This window comes from Mus caroli, chromosome 3 (assembly GCF_900094665.2).
Source record: "Mus caroli chromosome 3, CAROLI_EIJ_v1.1, whole genome shotgun sequence".
Taxonomy (NCBI): Eukaryota; Metazoa; Chordata; class Mammalia; order Rodentia; family Muridae; genus Mus; species Mus caroli.
This window is the reverse complement of record NC_034572.1, coordinates 116,604,210-116,623,978: the sequence shown is the minus strand read 5'-3', so window position 1 is coordinate 116,623,978 and position 19,769 is coordinate 116,604,210. Positions and strand designations below refer to the sequence as shown.

Sequence of the window (19,769 nt, the reverse complement as noted above, 5' to 3'; positions counted from 1 at the left end):
CTCAGGCCGGTTTCTGCTTCCCTAACTAATGCAGTCTCAGGTCCCGCGCAATTGGATTGGAGCAGAAGCTGTGCTCCACTCACCAGAAGTCTTAAGATCTCCCTCTTCTTTTCTTGCTCAGCTATTATTCCAGTTTATTTTTTCCCTATGGCTTTGTGCATTGTCCCCCCTTCAATAGGAAAGATTCCTTCATATATTTTCTATAGACCTAGGTTAGTGATCATCAATTCTTTTGGTCTATTGCTATCCTGGGGAGGTTTTGTTTTCATTCATTTATGACAAGTAGCTTTGATGGTTAGTCTGGGGTCCTTCCGATCTTGAAAAGCATCATCCCAAACCCTTCTAGTTTTTAAAGGTTCAGTTGACCATTCTGCTGCTATTCTTAGCAGCCTGCCTTTGCACTTATCTTGGTATTTCTCGATTACTGTTTTCTGTATAGTTTCTTTGTTCTGTACATTTAATGCTTTATTTTTAATATGACAAGTGAGGTTCTTTTCTGGTCTTGTCTGTTTTCCACCTTAAATGCCTCCTGTGTTTGAATATCTTTTCCTAACTCTGAGAGATTTTCTATTATGATTCTCTTGAAGACATTTTCTATGCCATTAGAATGAGATTCCCCTCCTGTTGTGTAAACCTAATTCAGTCTTTTCAGAGTGCCACATGTACCTTGGAATTCTCACTGGCATCTTTTTTTTTTAATTATTACTTTATTGCCTTAGTTATTTTTCTATTGCTGTGAAGAAACACTATGGCTAAGGCAACTTATAAAAGAAAGCATTGAATTGGGGGCTTGTTTATAGTCTCAGATGGAGAGTTTCTGACCTTCACGGAGCGAGGTGCAGCAGTAGGAAGGCCCAGGGCTGGAGCAGTAGTTGAGAGCTCATATCTGATCCACAAACAGGAGGCAGAGAGTAAGAGAGCTAACTGGGAATGACATGGGCTTTTGAAACCTGAAAGTCCACACCTTCCTCAACAAAGCAACATTGTATCCTGCTAACCAAAAGGGAATCAGACATTTAAATACGTGGGCCAATCGACGCCATTCTCATCCAAACCGCCACAGGTACCTTCCTCCCTGTTGAATTGTTCCAGTTCCTGCACATTGAATCCTGTGCTTACCCACCCTGTCTTGTCCATGGTCCACTTTATTGGTTGTTTTGTTTTGTTTTGTTCTTGTCTTAGTCAGGGCTTCTATTCCTGCACAAACATCATGACCAAGAAGCAAGTTGGGGAGAAAAGGGTTTATTCAGCTTACATTTCCACATTGCTGTTCATCACCAAAGGAAGTCAGGACTGGAACTCAAGCAGGTCAGGGAGCAGGAGCTGATGCAGAGGCCATGGAGGGATGTTCCTTACTGGCTTGCTTCCCCTGGCTTGCTCAGCTTGATCTCTTATAGAACCCAAGACTACCAGCCCAGACATGGTCCCACCCACAATGGCACTCCCCACTTGATCACTAATTGAGAAAATGCCTTACAGCTGGATCTCATGGAGGCATTTCCTCAAGGGAGGCTCCTTTCTCTGTGATAACTCCAGCTTGTGTCAAGTTGACACACAAACCCAGCCAGTACAGGTTTTTGTTTGTTTGTTTGTTTTTTGTGGGTTTTTTTGTTTTGTTTTTGTAATGTCTAGTACTCTGAATTGGTGTTTCTCTGTAATTTCTTTGTTGGCTTTCCTGTTTATACTATGTATCACCTCCTTATTTCATTCATCTCTTTGTGACCTTGATCATGTGTAAGGTCATTACTTCAGGTTCTATGTGGGAGTTCATCTAACTCACTCCAACTAGGTGCCGTTACTGTAAGGCTAACTCCATTGGAAGAGTTCTGATGGTTTTGTTTTTTGTTTTTAAAATGTTGCTATGTTGGGATGTATGCATCTAACGTCTTGTTTTGTTTTTTGGTTTTTTGGGGATTGGTTTAGTTTTGACCAGCTATTTTCCTTCATTTGAAGTATTTGCAATTTTCACACAGTCTTGAATGTGTTAGAGCTCAATGTGCTGTAGTTGAGAAAATAATTCCTCACTCCCGGAGCTCCGGATGCCTGGTGTAAGCTCCGTACCATTCCCCAAGTAGAATATTAACTGCAAGAGCAACCACAGTGGCTGAATACTAACACTATTCAAATATTTTATTAGCCAATTCCCAACAGTGACTCCTTCGGCTTCAATAACTTTTGGAGGATAAACAGGCAAGGATAGCATGGAGTGTACTTGGAGTTTAGTTAACATACTTGTTCTTTAAAGAGAGAGAGCTCGTGAACAACCATGGAAGGCGATGGGCAGAGAGGTGGGGAGAGTGGGGGAGGAGTAGGGGAGGGGAGCTGTGACCAAGAAAAAATATATAAGAAATTGTTTACATAACCTAAAACTAGAAAATATGGTCAGGGTTAGGAGGGAAGCAGAGTAGGGGAGGAGAAATATTAAAGTAACACTGAGTAGAAAACAGGGTGAGGTGGGTAAAGTGGCGGGGTGAGTCGAGGTGGGAGGATTTAGAGGAAAAGACAAAGAAAGGGTGGGGGGAGGCATAAGCAACAGCTCCCAAAACCTAACCGAGCACTCTAAAGACAAAGGCAAAGCCATCGGGAGGCATACATGGAAGAGTAGAAAGTAAGTAGCAGAAAATTTAAAAGTACAAGAACGTCGTATGATGTAAACTGCGGGCCCCGCTGCAGAGTTGAAAGACCCCTTTCCCAGATCCCTCCGCCTCTTACAGGCCCTGTGCATGCAGGAGGGGTGCATGGCAGGCACCGGCCTCTCTCTGCAGCCTTCTGGTTCCCCGGTAGTCCTACTCCGGCTTGGGAGTAAAGGAGATTGTGAGCTTTCTTGTTTGTTCTGGCAGAACCCCAACATGCACTGCGGCTTCTTCCGGTTCTGCAGGTCCAGTGCATGTAAGAAGCAGTGTAGGCTGCTGTGAGCTCCTTCTGCACCTTCCGATGCTCTTCCCGGGGCAGCTTTATCCAATCTAGACTCTTATTAAAATGTAATTAAATAATGCTACACATTATAAACCTTTAAGATGGCACTTTCAGCTATTTCAATAGAATGCAGCTTATAGTAATTGAAGTATTTTAATAAGCCATAATTTATTCACTGGGTTCTTTTCAGAAGTTGGTAAAAATTGCTATAGTAACTGCTGTCGTGCCTTAAAATAGATTATTCAAATTAAATTTTATTGCCTATGTCTTCAATTCCTTTATGCAAATGCATGCAATGCAGACTTGGTGGCATGGGGTAAATGTCTTTAGTAGTTCCGATGCTTATTTGCAGGGAGGGGATTTACAGACTTTGGGAAGGATGACGGGAGGCAACAGACACGGAGTGCTCAGCATTCCGACCAGCACACAGTCAGTCTCTCAGCTCACAGTCAGTCTGCATCTCTAAAATGAAGAGATCGCAGAAGAATACGCACAGATTTCTCCATAGCACGGCTCTCTCTGAACTAACGCTGAGAGCTACTGTTTTTATCTTTTATCTTTTTTTAAAGTAGAACATCAGAAACCAACTACTCTTCTGTATTCTGGCCCACTCTGATCCAGCAGAGAGATGAGGTCAGGGGTGGTGTTTCTGGCCAGCACAGCTGCCTGTGTTCTGGGAGCACGGGGAGGCAGGGCTGCCTTGGCACTCTCTGAGGCCTGCATCGCTCACCCCACTTCAAAGTCAAGGCCTGCTTCTATTTTTGTCTAGGGTCGGCAGCCCGCCCATGCAGTTGCCTCTTGAACAAAAGGTTCTGCCAGATCTCTGACACCTTTGAGCCACACAGTCTCATCACACAATCATAAAAATAGTCATGATTCGTTGTGCTGTGTGGCATTCAGTTTAGAAACTCTTCTACCCAGAATCTTGAAATGGCAGTCAGCATTATTCCTACTTTACAATTTCAAGAACAGTTGAGCCCTAGTGAGAAACCGGACACCACAGGCCCACACCTGTGTGGCGTCTGAATTCCCATTCCTCCAGCCTGCTGGCTCTTACAGCCCTTAGCCTCTCTCCCGAAGGGTCACCTTTAAGCGTGAGATAAAGCGTAGAAGTCTATCATTTTGGTGCTTGCCTTAGTTTGTTTTCCACTGCTGCGATAAAACACCAGGTTCAAAAGCACCTGGGAGAGGCAAGGGCTTACTTCATCTCACAGTCACGGTCTTTCCTCAGGGGAAGTCAGGACAGGAACTCAGGCGTGAACCTCGAAGCAGGAACCATTTTGATGTTTATTTATTGCATTCATCAAACTGTCTTAAAATGTTCCGTTCCTTGGCTGCATTTCTGATAAAACAGATAAACACACAGAGATAGATAGACATAGTCCAAAAGATAGAGATACATAAACTGCCTATCAGTTAGTTCATTTGTCTGTTGCAAGCAGAATAATAATGTAAACTTGTAAGGACTTCTCCATTTTCTTTCCTTTTTTTGTTTTTGTTTTTGTTTTGTTTGGTTTGGTTTGGTTTGGTTTTTCCAGACAGGGTTTCTCTGTATAGCCCTGGCTGTCCTGGAACTCACTTTGTAGACCAGGCTAGCCTCGAACTCAGAAATCTGCCTGCCTCTGCCTCCCAAGTGCTGGGATTCCAGGCATGTGCCATCACCGCCCGGCTCTTCTGCATTTTCTTGATAAAAGATTGTAACAGTTGCATTTCCAAAATCTTCACTTGAGAGTATTGTGAAGAGGTGGTTATAAGACACAAGAACAAAAGCAAATGAGAGGCTTCCTCATCCTCCAACATCAAGCTAGACTATATTTAAATCACCTCGAAAAAGATATTTGCTGTATATTTAAATCCCTCTAGACAGGGATGGACATGGAGCTCAATGGGTAGAGCACCAGCTCTCATGCACCAGGTCCTGGGTTCGTTCAGTCTCCAGCCTCGCATAAACTAGGGGTAGCAGTGAATGCCTGTAATTCTATAACTCGGGAAGTGGAGCAAGAGGATCAGAAGTTTAAGGCCATCTTTGGCCATTTTGAGGCAACTGTGTGCTATATGAAACCCTGCCTCTAAAATTAAAGAAAAGATAAAGTGTGTCGGCATCTTAACAGATTTTTTTTTCCCAGTGTTAAACTGCTCCTCTTTGGGTAAATTCTAGCTGAAGCTGGATATGACCCTACAAATCTGGTGAGGGGAAGATACTGTTTCCAGACACATAATAAACGCAAAATCAACTTGATTTTTTTTCTTCTTCCAACCCTGTCCAGGTTAGTTTTTGGTCAGCTTGAACAAGCTAGAATTATTTGGGAAGAGGAAACTCAATTGAGAAAATGCCTCCCTCAAGTTGCCTGTAGGCAAATCTGGGGGGCATTTTCTTGATTGATGTGGGAAGGCCTAGCCCACTTTGGTCAGTGCCCCACCCCCACCCTGGGCAAGTGGTTCTGAGATGTATAAGAAAGCAGGCCATGGGGACCTAGTCAATAGGCGGCATTTCTTCATGGTCTCTGCTTCAGTTCTTGCCTCCAGCTTTCTGCCTTGCCTCTCCCCCCACCAACTGTGACCTGGATTCTATAAGCCAAATAACCCTTTTCCTTTCCAAGTTGCTTTTGCTCCTGGTCTTTACCACAGAGTAGAAACCTACCTAAGATAATCACTGATGCTATCTATTGCTTTTCTTATTTGGTCTTATTTTAAGGAGTGTGTTTCAGGCTCCCTTTACAATTTGGGTATAATTGTCTATGATTTCTCGTTTGTAAGATCAAAGCACTTTGAAAACACAGAGTGATGCCTGCAAGCCCAGCCCTGGAGAGATGGGAAGGTGACGGATTAAAGACTACCTGAGATCCCGCTTCAAAGAAAATACACAACAAAGTAGCTTGACTCCAAAATGTCACAGGTCAGGGGAGTGCGCTCTTTCTGAGTCCCTTTCCACACGGGCCAGATGTGTGAAATGGGCTGAATTTTGGAAGTTGACCAAACATTTCAGTGATGATAGGAAGATATCCGATTTACAGTGGTATGATATGGAGATCAACACTCACTTAACAAATGTTTTCTAAACAGCTTTTAGTTTTGATTCTAGGTACTATTTTAAGAATACCCCTCCCCCCACTTCCCCTACACACACATTCTTTTCTTTTGGACATTTTTTTGTTATTGTTGTTTTTTGCATTCTTGAAATAAGGTTTCACCCTGTAGCCTAGTTCCCAATCCTCTTGACTCAGCTTTCTGAATGCTGGGGCTGTTGGCCTAAGCCTCTGTGCCCAGACTTTAGGACTGTTTTCTGAAACCGTTGCCCTTAGATAGACTGCAGACCTTAATTTCTTTCTCCAGGAGAAAAGTGAAATGATTAAGAAAAACATTTCTCATGTTAAATTGAGTATACACCTAAGGGGAGGCAGGCAGGCAGGCAGACAGACAGACAGACAGACAGACAGACAGACAGAGGTGAGCTTTGAGAGAGATGGAATTCACAACAGATTGCATGACAGTTGAGGAAGGACAGAGATGTCACACTCTGCATCTGGGGCATTGTGTTCCGAACAGAAGGATCAGATCTCAGGGACGAGAATGTCTAGTGTCTCAGGAATTGCAAACAGAGATGCACCGAGGACGCGGCAGATTTCGCTGGCTATGCATGGGCCAACAAAAGACCTCAGGCTTTTCCTTCCATGGAGTGGGAAGCCATAGCAGAGTTTTCATCATTGAGCTGAGTGTCATAATCTAACTTGAATTAGAACAAGCAGTTAAGAGCGGGACCCTGAAAATCAAGTAGAAGAAGCAAGGGTGGAAGTAGGGACATGCAGCGCTGATCCAACAGGGCTCTCGATGGCCCAGCCCAACAGGGCAGTGGTGGAAGTCAGGACAAACCACAAGGTACTGGAAGTGTAGTGAGGTCAGCCCCCTCTAGAGATTTCCGACCAATCAGTGTGTAGACGTATAGAACGGGGAGGAATGGTGCTGACTGCAAATGGAAAACTGGGATGGTCTTTGCGCTTGCATGCTTGCTTCCATTGGCCCACCTCTCCTAGGACCTCTGCTTCTCAGAGATCCTAATCAATGGCTTAAAGGCCAAGGAAATGCACTCTGCTCCTATTTACTTGCTTTGGACCTCTCGAGAGCTGCTCGTGATAAAGAGTATGTTTGCAAAACGTATTTTCTGATTATGTGCTTAAAAGAGAAAGGTACCAGAGGAGTTGAAATAATATTTGTCAAGTTGAAATGCTTTCTCCGTGGTGCATGGGTAAGCAAGATTTCAGCCAAGAAAATTGTTTTAGCTTTGTGCAGTGTTTATGAGATCAAATATTTTGAATCTGAAAACCTGTATCAGGTTCAACCCCTCTGGCTGCTACAACAGTTCCCATTGCTTTAGAACTGCCTTTCTTGTTAGAAGTACACTTGAGATGGCATTTCCCTGCTAAATTCATTACCACGTAGTTCAGTAAGAAACCAACTAAGTAAGCTGTCTTGTTAACAAGCTACATAAATCAAGAACATTTAATTGACCTGAAAAGATGGTTGATAAAAAGTTGAGAATGGCCCTTAGCCCCTCTGTGTTTCTATCCTGAGTGCAGAGCCTGGAAGTGTCTCACCAGCAAGGGACAGAGACGCATCTAAATGTGATCTGTGAATAGTTCCTGTATGCTGGTCACCAATAACCAGTATTGATTAGCACAGAATTTAAATGGTTGCTTCCAAAAGTCCTAAGATTGTTTTCAATGATTTAAATGTTATGAGAAATGATTGCTGTATGAGTGTTATTTGTAGCCCAGGACAACCTTGAACTTGTTCTGCATCTGGTGATGACCTTGAACCTTGACCTTTCTAGCTCTATTTCCCAAGTGCTGGAATTACAGGCCTAGGTCATCATGATTTTAACCGATTCTTCATGTACGTTAGGCAAGTCCTCTACCAATCCAGCTCCAGGATCAGAGTCCAACGTTTTGTTGTTTGATTGGTTGGTTTTTAGTTTGTTTGTTTTACAAATGTCTCCCCGTGCAATTTCACATTTTGCTTTCCGTAAAGTCTAACATTCTACTATGAATGATAAACGCTTGAGTTTGTTCTCTTTGAGACAGGAATCCTTATGGAGCTCTAGCCGGCCTGGAAACCACTATGTAGCCCAGGCCTGTCCTCAATTTGCAGGGATCCTCCTGCCTTTGTCCCCTGAATTCTGAGATTACAGGTGTGACAGCTGAAAGAGTCAGATGCAGATATTTGCACCCAACCAATGGACAAAAGCAACTGGCCCCTGTTGTCAAATTAGAGAAAGACTGGAAGAAGCTGAGGAGAAGGGAGATTGTTCCTGTAGGAGGACCAGCAGTCTCAATTAATCTAGACCCCTGAAATCTCCCAAACACTGCACCACCAAACAGACAGCATACACTAGCTGATGTGAGGCTCCCCCAACACACATACAGTAGAGGACTGTCGGGTCTGTGTTCATTCAGAGATGATGCACCTAACCCTCAAGAGACTGGAGGCCCCAGGGAGTTTAGAGGTCAGGTGGGGTGGAGGTGGGGACATCCACATGGAGACAGGGTGGAGTGGGGAGGAGGTGTGGGATGTGGAGCAGTCGAAGGTAGATGGGGGGGTGATAAAATATGGAATATAAAAAAATAAATTAAAAACAAAAAAACCTCTAACCCAGGCATAGCTCAGTGGCAGAACAGTTGTCTAGGATAAGAAAAGCCCTGAGTTCAATTCTTAGGACAGAGAGAAAGAAAAAGGACTGAAAAAGACCTCTACTATGAGACTTCCTGTGCTCAGCTCCCCACACTAACTGTCCTTAGATTTTGACCTGAGGGGAGGCTACTTACCTTGTTCAAGTGCAAGAGGTACACAGATAGAAAACAGAGATGATGATAGTGTCCGGTTCATGGGTCCGTGTTGAGGATTGCATGAAGCTGTCCACAGAAGCAATGAACACGCACTGCCTGATACACAATAATAAACAATATATTCATGTCAGCTATAATTAAAGGCAAAAGTAGAAAAATATTATTTAGTATTCGCTCCTCTTGTGGGATATATTACCCCACCTAGCTCATGAGTTCAGTGAGCATCTTGTAGTCTTTACTGTATTAAAAATATTGAGCTATTTTAAGATTGGTACACATAAAAGGATTAGCGTGTACTCTTATGGGTTAAAGAACCAAATGCTCTAAATATAGGATTGACTGACCCATGTAAGTTATTGTCATCTGCCAGATGGCATGGACCCACGGGCAGAGCGAAGGATAGTTTTACTTAGCCCCCAGGTTGGTTCTGGGTATGTGTGAATACACACAGGTATGTGTGTACATGCGCACATGTGTGTGTGCGTGTATTTCAAAATGTTTCTACATTAACCTTACTCGACAAACTGAAAGAAGAACATAGAAAATGGAAGTCAGGGACAAGATGGTGAAAGTGACCAAATGCGTATTGAGTGGCAGAAGTTAGAACCTAATGTCTGTAAAGAAGTAGACGACAGCTGGCTGTGCTAAGTCATGTCTGTAAGCCCAGCCAGCACTCAGGGGACTAAGATAGAAGGTCCACTCAGAGGGTCAACCTCAGTTACAGAGTGAGACCTGCTTTGAGCCAACCAACCAACCACTGGAGAGAAGGAGAAAGAAGAGAAAAAAAGTGTTGAGAGATTGTGTTTCTGAGGCACCAGGATCAACAACCAGGTAAAGCCAGGAACGGAGGCATGGTTCAGTATAAGGAGGAAGTCCCCAGGCCAAGGATGCATGATGCCCTGGAAGGAAATTAGTCCTTTTCTGCAAGGCAGGACCTGAGCAAGTTGTAAAGTCTCTCCTCTTAAGACCATTGAAAGTTTCTAGACGTTTTCCTTGAAAATAATTTGTAGACTAAAATTCTATTCCATTTTTAGCCCATATTTTAACACAGAAAATTATGATAAAGGGCTTTGTACTTAGCTGGCTGGAAATGGCGTGTCCATGCATGCAGAATGATAGTGAAGCTGGCGTCTTAGCCAAGAAACCCCAGAGAGGAGCGGCTGCGCACTAACCCGAGTTCAGAACAGAGCAGTAGGCTTTACAAAGATAACAATGGCGCGCTACTTCTGCAGGGCTCACATCCTCAGCTAGGTCCATGTGACTGTACGTATCAGAACGTGGACACAGACAGTGGAGGGCAGGAGCTCAGAAACCCTGGCCTTCACTTCAGACCATGTAGGAGAAGAATTTTTGAGTGGAGTCTGAGATGAGCTGACCTGAAAGGCGGTGTGAGGACAGCTGATGGGTCAGAGAGGGCTGTGACCTGACACACTCAGGGAATCTGGAAAGGGAGAGCACAGGTTGGCAAGCAGTTTTGGCAAAGAACCAGGAAGTTTGCTGCCTCGTGCCCACAAATGATATGTGTTTCCCCATGGACCAGGAGAGGTCAGGAGCAAACCAGAGGTGACTGGCAGTCTCCAGGCTCCTGAGGGGGCAGATGGGTCCGAGCAGCTAGCTACAAGCTAAAGTAGACAGCTTCCTAACTGAATCCAGAAGAGTTACAAATTACCTCCTAGAATGCACAGAAACGGCTCATGTATCAGTTGTTGCTGAGATGAAGTAGGAAGACCAAAAGCAACCCGGGAAAGAAGGTTCGCTTCATCTTAGCGCTCCCAGGTCACACTCTATCACTGAGCAGGTCAGGGCAAGCACCCGAGGCAGGAACTGAAACAAAGGCTATGGGTGAAGGCTGCTTATGACTTGCTCCCTCTGGCTTAGCCTGCTTTCTTATACACCCCAGGACACCCTGTCCAAGAACGGCACCACCCACAATGGGATGACTCCTCCCATATCACAGGATCATCAAGAAAATGCCTTACAAAGTTGCCGTCAAGCAATCTGGTGATGGTATCTTCTCAACTGAGGTTCCTCTTTCTAAATAACTCTAGTTTTTTTTTTTTTGGGGGGGGGGGTTTTTTTTTTTTTTTTTTTTGGGGGGGGGTTTTTTTTTTTTTTTTTTTTTGGGGGGGGGTTTTTTTTTTTTTTTTTTTTGAGACAGGGTTTCTCTGTGTAGCCCTGGCTGTCCTGGAACTCACTTTGTAGACCAGGCTGGCCTCAAACTCAGAAATCCGCCTGCCTCTGCCTCCCAAGTGCTGGGATTAAAGGTGTGTGCCACCACACACACACACACACACACACACACACACACACACACACACANTCTCTCTCTCTNTCTCTCTNTCTCTCTCTCTNTCTCTCTNTCTCTCTCTCTCTCTCTCTCTCTCTCACACACACACACACCACTCCACATTAAGCAAGAATTAAGAACCATGGGCTAGGTCGTCAGGGAGCAGTCTTTGTGTCTTTATTATGAAATCTCCCCCTCTCAAACTGTCTGTCTCCAAGACCTAAAAGCCCGAAGATGGGGTTGCTGAAAAAACCTCCTTTTCTCTTTGCTTTTCTTTATCCTTGCCCATTACACCAAGGAGTCAGAGTTAGCAAGCTGGGAGAGGAAAAGAGAGAGAGAGAGCCCTACCCTACCCCACCCTACAGCAGAAAAGCCTCAAGAGTACATGGAGAAAGGACAGGAACCCCTTCTCTTAAAGTTAAAATTAGAGCTTAGACAGAGGTGGAGCCTTTAAGACTGGTCTGGGCAACTCGAATAGCTACAGAACTGTCCTTAGAGGTAAACAGGATGCCAGAACCCGTTTGGTTTGGGCAACGGAAAAATCTCTTTCCCTTTGTTAAACACAACTTCAAAGATAATGGAGCAAAGAGAAACAATTAGACGGGGTCACCAGGAAAGCCATCTTGACAGATTAGTTACTGATAAATGATAAATACTCTCTAGCCAAAAAAAAAAAAAAAAATCCTTCATCTGGGCTAGTCAGAACAGCTCAGTGGGTAAAAACAGCTGCCATGCAAGCCTGCTGTGAATTTAGTCCTCCATCACACAGGGGGAAAGAACCCACTCTTGAAAACTGTCTTCTAACCTCCACACTGAGGAAGTGGCGTGTCACTCACACACACACATACACATATACACTAAAATATGGCATTCTTTGATTCCTCTGATAACAATAAAGCACACAGGAGAGGCCACAGTCCACAGGGTTAGGCTGGCGTTCTACCACACCAGCAAACTTCAAAACTGAAGAAATACCTCTGGTATTTTCGGGTCCTTTAGTCATTTCTGGATCAAGGCATGTCTCATGGCTTCAGTTAGCAGCTAAGTAGAGGGCAGCAGGAGCCTGGACAGAGATGGACAAAAGGATACAATACCAACAAACAAGGCATGAAGATTAAAATTAGGGATTTAGGCAAATGTGAGAATAGAAGCATTTGGTCTTTCGGGCGTATGCAAAACAATTATGTACCTAAAAACGAGTTATTTATATTGTGATTATATCTTCTACCTAAGATAATCTAAACGTTTATCCCCTCATGATTAGCAGCTAATGGACAATAAAGGCACATGTGGTGGGACCATGTAAAGAACAATCGTCAGTTTATTCATGGAGACAGGCTTCTCTTCCATCGCACAATCCACGGTGCCTTCATACTCATCAAACATGCATTCCACATGGAATTTCATTTGACTTTCAATATGATTCATTTGAAGATTTATTTTTATGTATAGGAGTATTCTATCTGCATATACACCTACAAGCCAGCAGAGGGCATCGGATCCCATTATAAATGGTTGTAAACTACATGTGGCTGCTGGGAATTGAACTCAGGACCTCTGGGAAAGCAGCCAGTGCTCTTAACTTCTGAGCCATCTCTCCAGCGCTCAATAAGATTTTTAATCCCCCTCCCATAAAACCCTGACTTTCTCTTTTATAAACACACCTCAGAGTTTTACTTTTCTCTGTTCATAATTGACTAATTAACATTTATGTTTTAGCTGAAAACAAAAAGCCTCATCCTTCATATTAGGGTATCACTGAAAAGTCTTAGAAATTTTAATTTCTATTAAGTTTCAATTTCTAAGAAGATTTTCAAACTAAGTGAATTGGGAGAAGGAGGAGAAAATACATTTCTTTCAGCCAGTGATATGTATATACATCCCTGTAGTGTGTACAGTCACATCATGTGTGTGTATGTGTGTGTGTATATGTATGTATGTGTATGTAAGTGTGTATGCAAGTGTATATATGTGTATGTGTGTATGTATGTGTGTATATATATGTATGTATGTGTGTGTATGAGTATGTTTATGTATAAATGTATGTGTGTTTATGTGTATGTATGTATATGCATGTGTGTATGTGTGTTTGTATCTGTGTGTATGTGTGTGTACGTGTGTGTGAATTCAGTCTGCCCTGCATTTCCATAGAGTCCTGGATTCCTTCATCTGTTACTGTCCCCTCAATTGTGTTGTTGTGAACAACAGCATGGGCTGAAAGAGCTGTGCCCAACCAGATGAGCCTCTGTAGTAGCATTGGAATCTAAGAATTTTCCCTGCACTTCGGAAACTAAAGTTGTTCATCCCTTTTGTAGCTCTGACAAAGGGAGGCACAGACCTATGCTGTGGCTCAGCTATTACTCTTTCAAAGACAGTCTTTTTACAGAGTAAAAAATAAATAAAAATAAGAACCTCTTTCTTTCTGACAAAACAGGTAGAGTGTCTGTTCACTGGGTAATTGTTAGACATGCCATGGGAATTCAAATGGTGCTGGATCTGGGGTTTCAGGGCTCAGATCTTATTGTCTTTGTGTTTTTAGCTCATAGAACAGTGTTTGGCAGTATTAGATATTTCATAAAAGATGTTAAGTAAGTTTATGAATCTATACATGAGTAATATAAAATATGGGTAGATCTTGTCAAATTATAAAATGTAGATGTAGGCCAAAGGTGGCAAAAACCACTGCCACCCTTGCTGGCTCTATAATCAAGAGAGTTTGCCTGTAGCTCTGGATTAAGATAAGGACATTAATAGAAACGAACTTCTGCCAGGGTGCAACGTCAAAGGCAAGTTTTAGTGACTCCGACGAGAGAACCAGCCCCTACAATATTGACATCTCTTCATACACAGATCAAGACTCAGTCATCTCCCGTGTGTGCCCATGTGGCATGGGGAAGAAAGGGCATGCTGAAAAACAACCCAGCTGAGCCTGAGACATCTTAGTCAAATCCAGTATTGCTATCCATGTAGTCGGATAAGAATGAAATGGTTGGAAACTGGGAACTTGGAATCTAACTTCAAGTCTGGCTTTTTATTCAACAAGGCTCTCTCTCTCTCTCTCTCTCTCTCTCTCTCTCTCTCTCTCTCTCTCTCTCTCTCTCTCTCTCTCTCTCTCTCTCTCTCTCTCTCTCTCTCCTCTCTTTTCTTGAGACAAGTCTCATGTTGTCCTGGCTTGCCTCTAACACATTATAAAACCAAGACTGACCTTGAACTCCTGTTCTTCTGCCTCCAGCTTCTAAGTGCAAGGATTATAGGCAACACCAACATGCCAGGTTAAGAAACAATGCTTTGATGCTTTGATACTTTGATACTTTCAAAGTTGACTCATTTTTCCTTGCTGTTGCTGCTTCTTTCTTTCTTTCTTTCTTTCTTTCTTTCTTTCTTTCTTTCTTTCTTTCTTTCTTTCTTTCCTCCCCCCTCCTCCTCCTCCTCTTCTTTTACAGTTTGTCTAAGTAAGTCTCATATAAACAAGAGTGAAGAATGAGAACATTAACAGGCTAGCTAGCAGCGAGTGTCCTAGAAAAGCAGAAGGGTAGAGGGTGAACAAAACTTCCAACAACCCGCACTGCTATGGATTATTCAAACAGAGTATTTAGCAAGCACAGAGGAATGTTGCAGAGAACTCTGAAAGACTCTGGAATGGAATGAATATTAAAAAGAAAAATGGAGCCAAAATGCAAATGAGACACAGACCATGTCTCACCCTTAAGAACTAAACCCACAAGAGCTTGGTGGCTCAGGCTTACGTTCCTAGCTGGCACTGGAGAGGCTGAGTCAGTAGGATTTCCCAGAGCTCAACTCGGGCTTCAGAATGAGACCATCTCTCCAAAACAAGCAAGAGAGAGAAAGAGAGGGAGATGGTCAAAGAGAGACAGGGACAGAGACACAGAGACACTGAGACAGAGAGACAGAGATACGGAGAGACAGAGAATTAAAAACTCACGTGGAGTGGTCTTCTTCACACAAATAGATTCTGAGAAGAGAGGGGCCCCGCCCTTCTTTTACACTGGTTACCCCTTCATAAGCAGCATTTATTGCATTCAGTCGACCAAAAGAAGGCAGGCAGTTAAAAGTCATGCAGAAAAAGTAAAAATTGTAGGAGTTTCCAGCCCATTTCTGCCATTGTCCCTGGTTTGTTTACTTCATGCCAGGAGAAGCAGGGCAGGAGTAAAGCAGATGGTCTGGGGTCGCGGTGGGGATGGGGTGGGAGGCAGAGAGATGGGCAGATCCTGTTGGTGTCAGGGTTCCTGCTATGAGCTTACTCCTGGGAAAGACATGGCAGCAGTTTGAACTGTGAGAGCAAAACGGGAAAACAACAAAGAGGGCCAAATGAGGAGTATGGGTATCACTCAGCAGACCAGAGGCAGAATATGTTAAGTGAGACAATCTGTCCAGGCTTCAGGACGGGGCACTTCAGGGCTTTAATCTGTGCAGTGCTCGGTAGTGGTGCTATGAGCGCTTTGTAGTAATAATAAGCACAAACAGAAGAGAATGGACTATATTAACTTTTTGTTTGTTTTTAGGAGAACGGGCGCTCCCTTTCTCTCCCTGGAAGATCGGCCCCGCCCATCATTTCTGCATCTCCCTGGCTGTACCAGTCTGCTTACAGTTACTCCAGCAAACCAACCTTTGAGCTGGAGAAAGCTAACAAGAGACCGACACCTTGGGAAGCAGCAGCCAGGTCCCCTCTCGGTCTAGTGGATGATGCCTTCAGACCCAGGAACATCCAGGAATCCATCGTGGCGCATGTAGTCTCCGCAGCTCGGAGGAAGGTGTCTCCAGGGTCCCAAGAGGACTGGAAAGAGAGACTGTCCTTTGTCCCTCAAACTCAGAAGACCAACATGAGCTTTTCGGAAAGGCAAGAGTATCCTGCCCCATCCCCAGTCAACAGCCATGTGTCTAGCCACTCCTTATATAGTTCCCAGTTGCCATATGTGTGTTATAGGCAGGAGTCCAGAAATGATTTGAAAGCGATGTCCATGGAGACGAGGTCTGAATATTGTCTTCCATTGGGTGGTTATGACTATAACCCACACCCAAGGGGGCGGAGACACCAACCGTGAAAGCTTGTGTGACAATTGTGTGGATTTTGTTGTTAGAGAGCTGTGGTAGGGTTCTTTATTTTTAAAAATAGACTTAAACCCACGTTTAGTCCTCAGTGGCTCTCACAGATCATTTCTCTGAGTGTACATGTGTGTAAACACACAAGCGTGCATCACTTCCTTATCTGCCAATGCCTAAGGAACTGCTAGGTAGACAAGAGTCAGAGTGGGCAGGGCGTGGTGGCAAACACCCGTAATCTCAGTGCATATGAGACAAGTCAGGAAACCAGCAATTCAAGAAAATTCTCAGGCACATAGTTTGAGGCCAGCCTAGGGTACCTAAGACCTTGCCTCAAAAGGATTACTTTCTTGCATTGATATTCTGGCACTTATATAAAAAAATTCAAAGTATTAATTTCATTTGTAAGAAGCCCCATGCAACTCAACTTTGTCTTCGTGTAAAGACAACAAATCCAAACATTTTCTTCTGCATGCCTTAGCCAATAAAAAAAATTATTAGACTAGAATGTAGTGATTACCAGTATTTCTAATAGTGAGGAATATAAAATTCTTTGTATAAATATAACATGCATTTGCCATTTACTTTGTTCAAATCCACCTGTCACCCCATTGCCTGTCCCCGTGCCTCTAGACTTTCCTCTGGCTGGTTCCCATCCTTTCTATAAGGACAAATTTCTAAGGCAAGCCCACAAGAAGTAATAATCATACAGAAAAGAATTTCCTTGGTGTTATTTCAAACATTTCTCTAACACATGTTAGGTGTAGTTCAGATGAATTAGAAGGCTGAAATGGAAATGTTCTATTCTTCTTCTTTTGTTTGTTTGCGACAGTCCCTTACTGTGTAGCCCTGACTGGTGTGGTACCCCTTTTGGAGCCCAGGCTATCCTCAAACTCATGGTTCCACCCTGCCTCAACCTATGCAGTGCTAGGATTTCAGGTGGGCACCACTGTGCCTGGACAGGGTGGGAATGTTTTTAAGACAGGAATATGTCAGGGTGAGGTTACTACACAAGCCATATGGACTTAGAAGAAAACTGCAATGTATGGAAAGCACACATCTAGGCATTAGATTTATTTCCAATCTATTTAAAGCCAGCAGCCCGAGACGGGAAGACATGAGCTGAAGTGTTCTCATTCGTCAGATGAGAAGGCTGGGTTGTCTAATTGCTTAGGTTCTTTACAATTCTGCTATCTCGAGATCTTCTCGGTTGAATGACCTTTGATGCATTGTTTGTGGTGGCTAATCACATAGATATCAGATTAACTTTAGGAGTGGACGAGGTCATTAGTGCCAAGAAATGCGTCACTAAAGATCCCAAAAGGAATTTCTAAGTGGCTGGTTTCGTGTATGTGGAGTGAAGATTGATGTAAAGATAAAACTATTCATGGATTTAAGGAAGTAGTAGATGAATGTGCCTGTCATTGTGCAACTGATGTGCCTGATCGCTTATAGAAATAAACAGGAGAAGTATACACACAAGGGCTGCTTCTGAGCTGTACAGAGGAAGTTAGGCAGCTAACTTGCCTCTCCACTAACCAACCCAGCCTTATAAGCATGACCACGAACAGATCAACACCAGCTCCTTACCAACATACCTAAAAGTGTTAACTACAAGGGAATTCAAAGTAGTTCATATCATTATCAAGTTTATTCAGAGTCTTTTTTAATTTAAAAATTCTGCTTGGCTTTTCAAACATGATAATTTTGCTTTATTTTCCTTTCATCTTATCATCATGATGGTATCTCCCACAGAATAAAAACGGACTATGAGGAGGCAGACAGTCTGTTGCATTAGAAGTTACAAAAAAGAAAATTGAAGAATTCTCAGTAAGTGGCAAGAGTGGCCACATGCTAATTTGTTCAATCTTGCAGCAAAGAGATAGATAACTACTTCCCAAAATATGATTGCTAGCCTTATGCCTGCATCACTCTGAGGGATGAAGAAAAAAGGTTGCTGAAAATTCCATGCCAGCCTGAACTACACGTTTTATAAAAACTAGAGCAAAAGCTTTCACTGTTAATTTGTCTAAATCAATATAGTGTTAATTCCCTTAAAGTATAAAATATAATTCTTGGCATCCATGAGGGTTTTTTTTTATGTATAGAATCTTAAAAGAATAATGTTAGGCCACTGGAGTCTTAAGAAGTGTGAACATATGATCCTTACTGGCTTCAATTTTGTCATCAAATTTATCACTAGGTGTTTAAGTCATTCTGGATTAGGCTAGTTTTAGAAATGGAGGATTAAAAGAAAAGATGTTACTTAATGGGTCCACATTCTCTCCTGCTACTTTCTTTTGTAAGTACTAGGTTTTATTGCCACCAGTTGACTCACAGCACACTCTTTGCTAAAACTCATTTGATTCAAGGAGCAGATATCTTAGATATTATTATAAAATGCACTTATCTTTTGCTTGTACCACACCAAAATTAGCATTGATATTGAGCTATCTGAATGTATTCTATGCAACAGAAAGGCTGCACATTTTCTTCACAAGGACATGAATATCTTTAGCACACAGTGATGCTTCAACACAGTCAAATTGTGTAGATGCCTTTGAATACAATACTACCACTGCAGACTAGAAAGTGATACAGTTCCATGACTGACATTCAGCCACCCCAAGATCTGGCTTTTAGGGTGGGATGTTATGTTACCTTTTTAAGAAGAATAAAACAAGTTGGTCTCATTTTCCAAGCAATAGCCCTTGCACAGAAGAGTTGTGGCTTTAAAAGCTACACCACATTTGCTGCAGATATATTTCAATCATCAGAAGCTACATAGTGTCTTACTAAAGGTTGAGCACAGTCAGAGACACTAATCAGGCATTGCCTCCCATCCAAGTTTAAACATTGTATCATTGCATAGGTGTGAAACCTTAGTAGATAATTTTAACTTGAACTCTGAGTGTGGTGGCTACACAGATTCTAGTCCCTTTGTTTTTGAGGCTGTCTCATGTTTGGCAGCATCATGCACCTTGAAGAGCATGCACTTAGTGGGGCTTAATCACAGATATGCATGTGTATTAATGACTTAAAACTTAGGAGAAAAGAGTGTATCAATTAGGGACCGTTATAATGGGGGGAAATTGCAGAAATGTTTGTTTCTTAAGAAAAGGATTTTCACACTTGGATTCTATTCAAAGTAGAAGAAACTGCTACACAGGTCACACGTTCCTATTAGGTTGTTATTTCTATTTCTCTCTGTCCTCAAAGGCTGTATGTGAAAGATTTGGACTGAAAAATCCAAATGAGATTAGTAATAAATGTAACTTGAAAACCAAGTCAAGAGGCTTATTGTTTCTTTGAATGTAAAGTTCATTTTGAGTTATTTTTCATTGCAAAAGAGATTTATTCTTGTTGAGTATTTGGTCTGTGAATTTAGTTTTTGTTTGTTTGTTTGTTTTGTTGTTTTTTTTCCAACACAGCATCCAGACACAGTGTAATGATTTCGTACTGCATGGCAACATTTTAACTCATTTTTTTGTTTATGTCTTTCCTTTTCTTCCTTTTCTTTTCTTTTCTTTTCTTTTCTTTTCTTTTCTTTTCTTTTCTTTTCTTTACTTTTCTTTTCTTTTCTTTTCCTTCCCTTTCCTTTCTTTTCTTTCCTTTTCTCTTCTCTTCTCTTCTCTTTTTTCTCTTCTTTTCTCTTCTCTTCTCTT

At 42.6% G+C, this 19,769-nt stretch overlaps 1 protein-coding gene across 1 annotated transcript in view; it reads left to right on the top strand.

Annotated features, from left to right (window-relative positions):
* Synpo2 (synaptopodin 2) overlaps nucleotides 1–19,383 on the top strand; it is a 151,058-nt gene extending 131,675 nt beyond the window's left edge. The window contains exon 5 of the mRNA XM_021158903.2: nucleotides 15,567–19,383. Coding sequence (XP_021014562.1) covers nucleotides 15,567–16,106 — 540 coding nt within the window. The 3' untranslated portion in view covers nucleotides 16,107–19,383. The remainder of the gene's footprint in view (nucleotides 1–15,566) is intronic.
* Nucleotides 19,384–19,769: the final 386 nt, after the last annotated feature.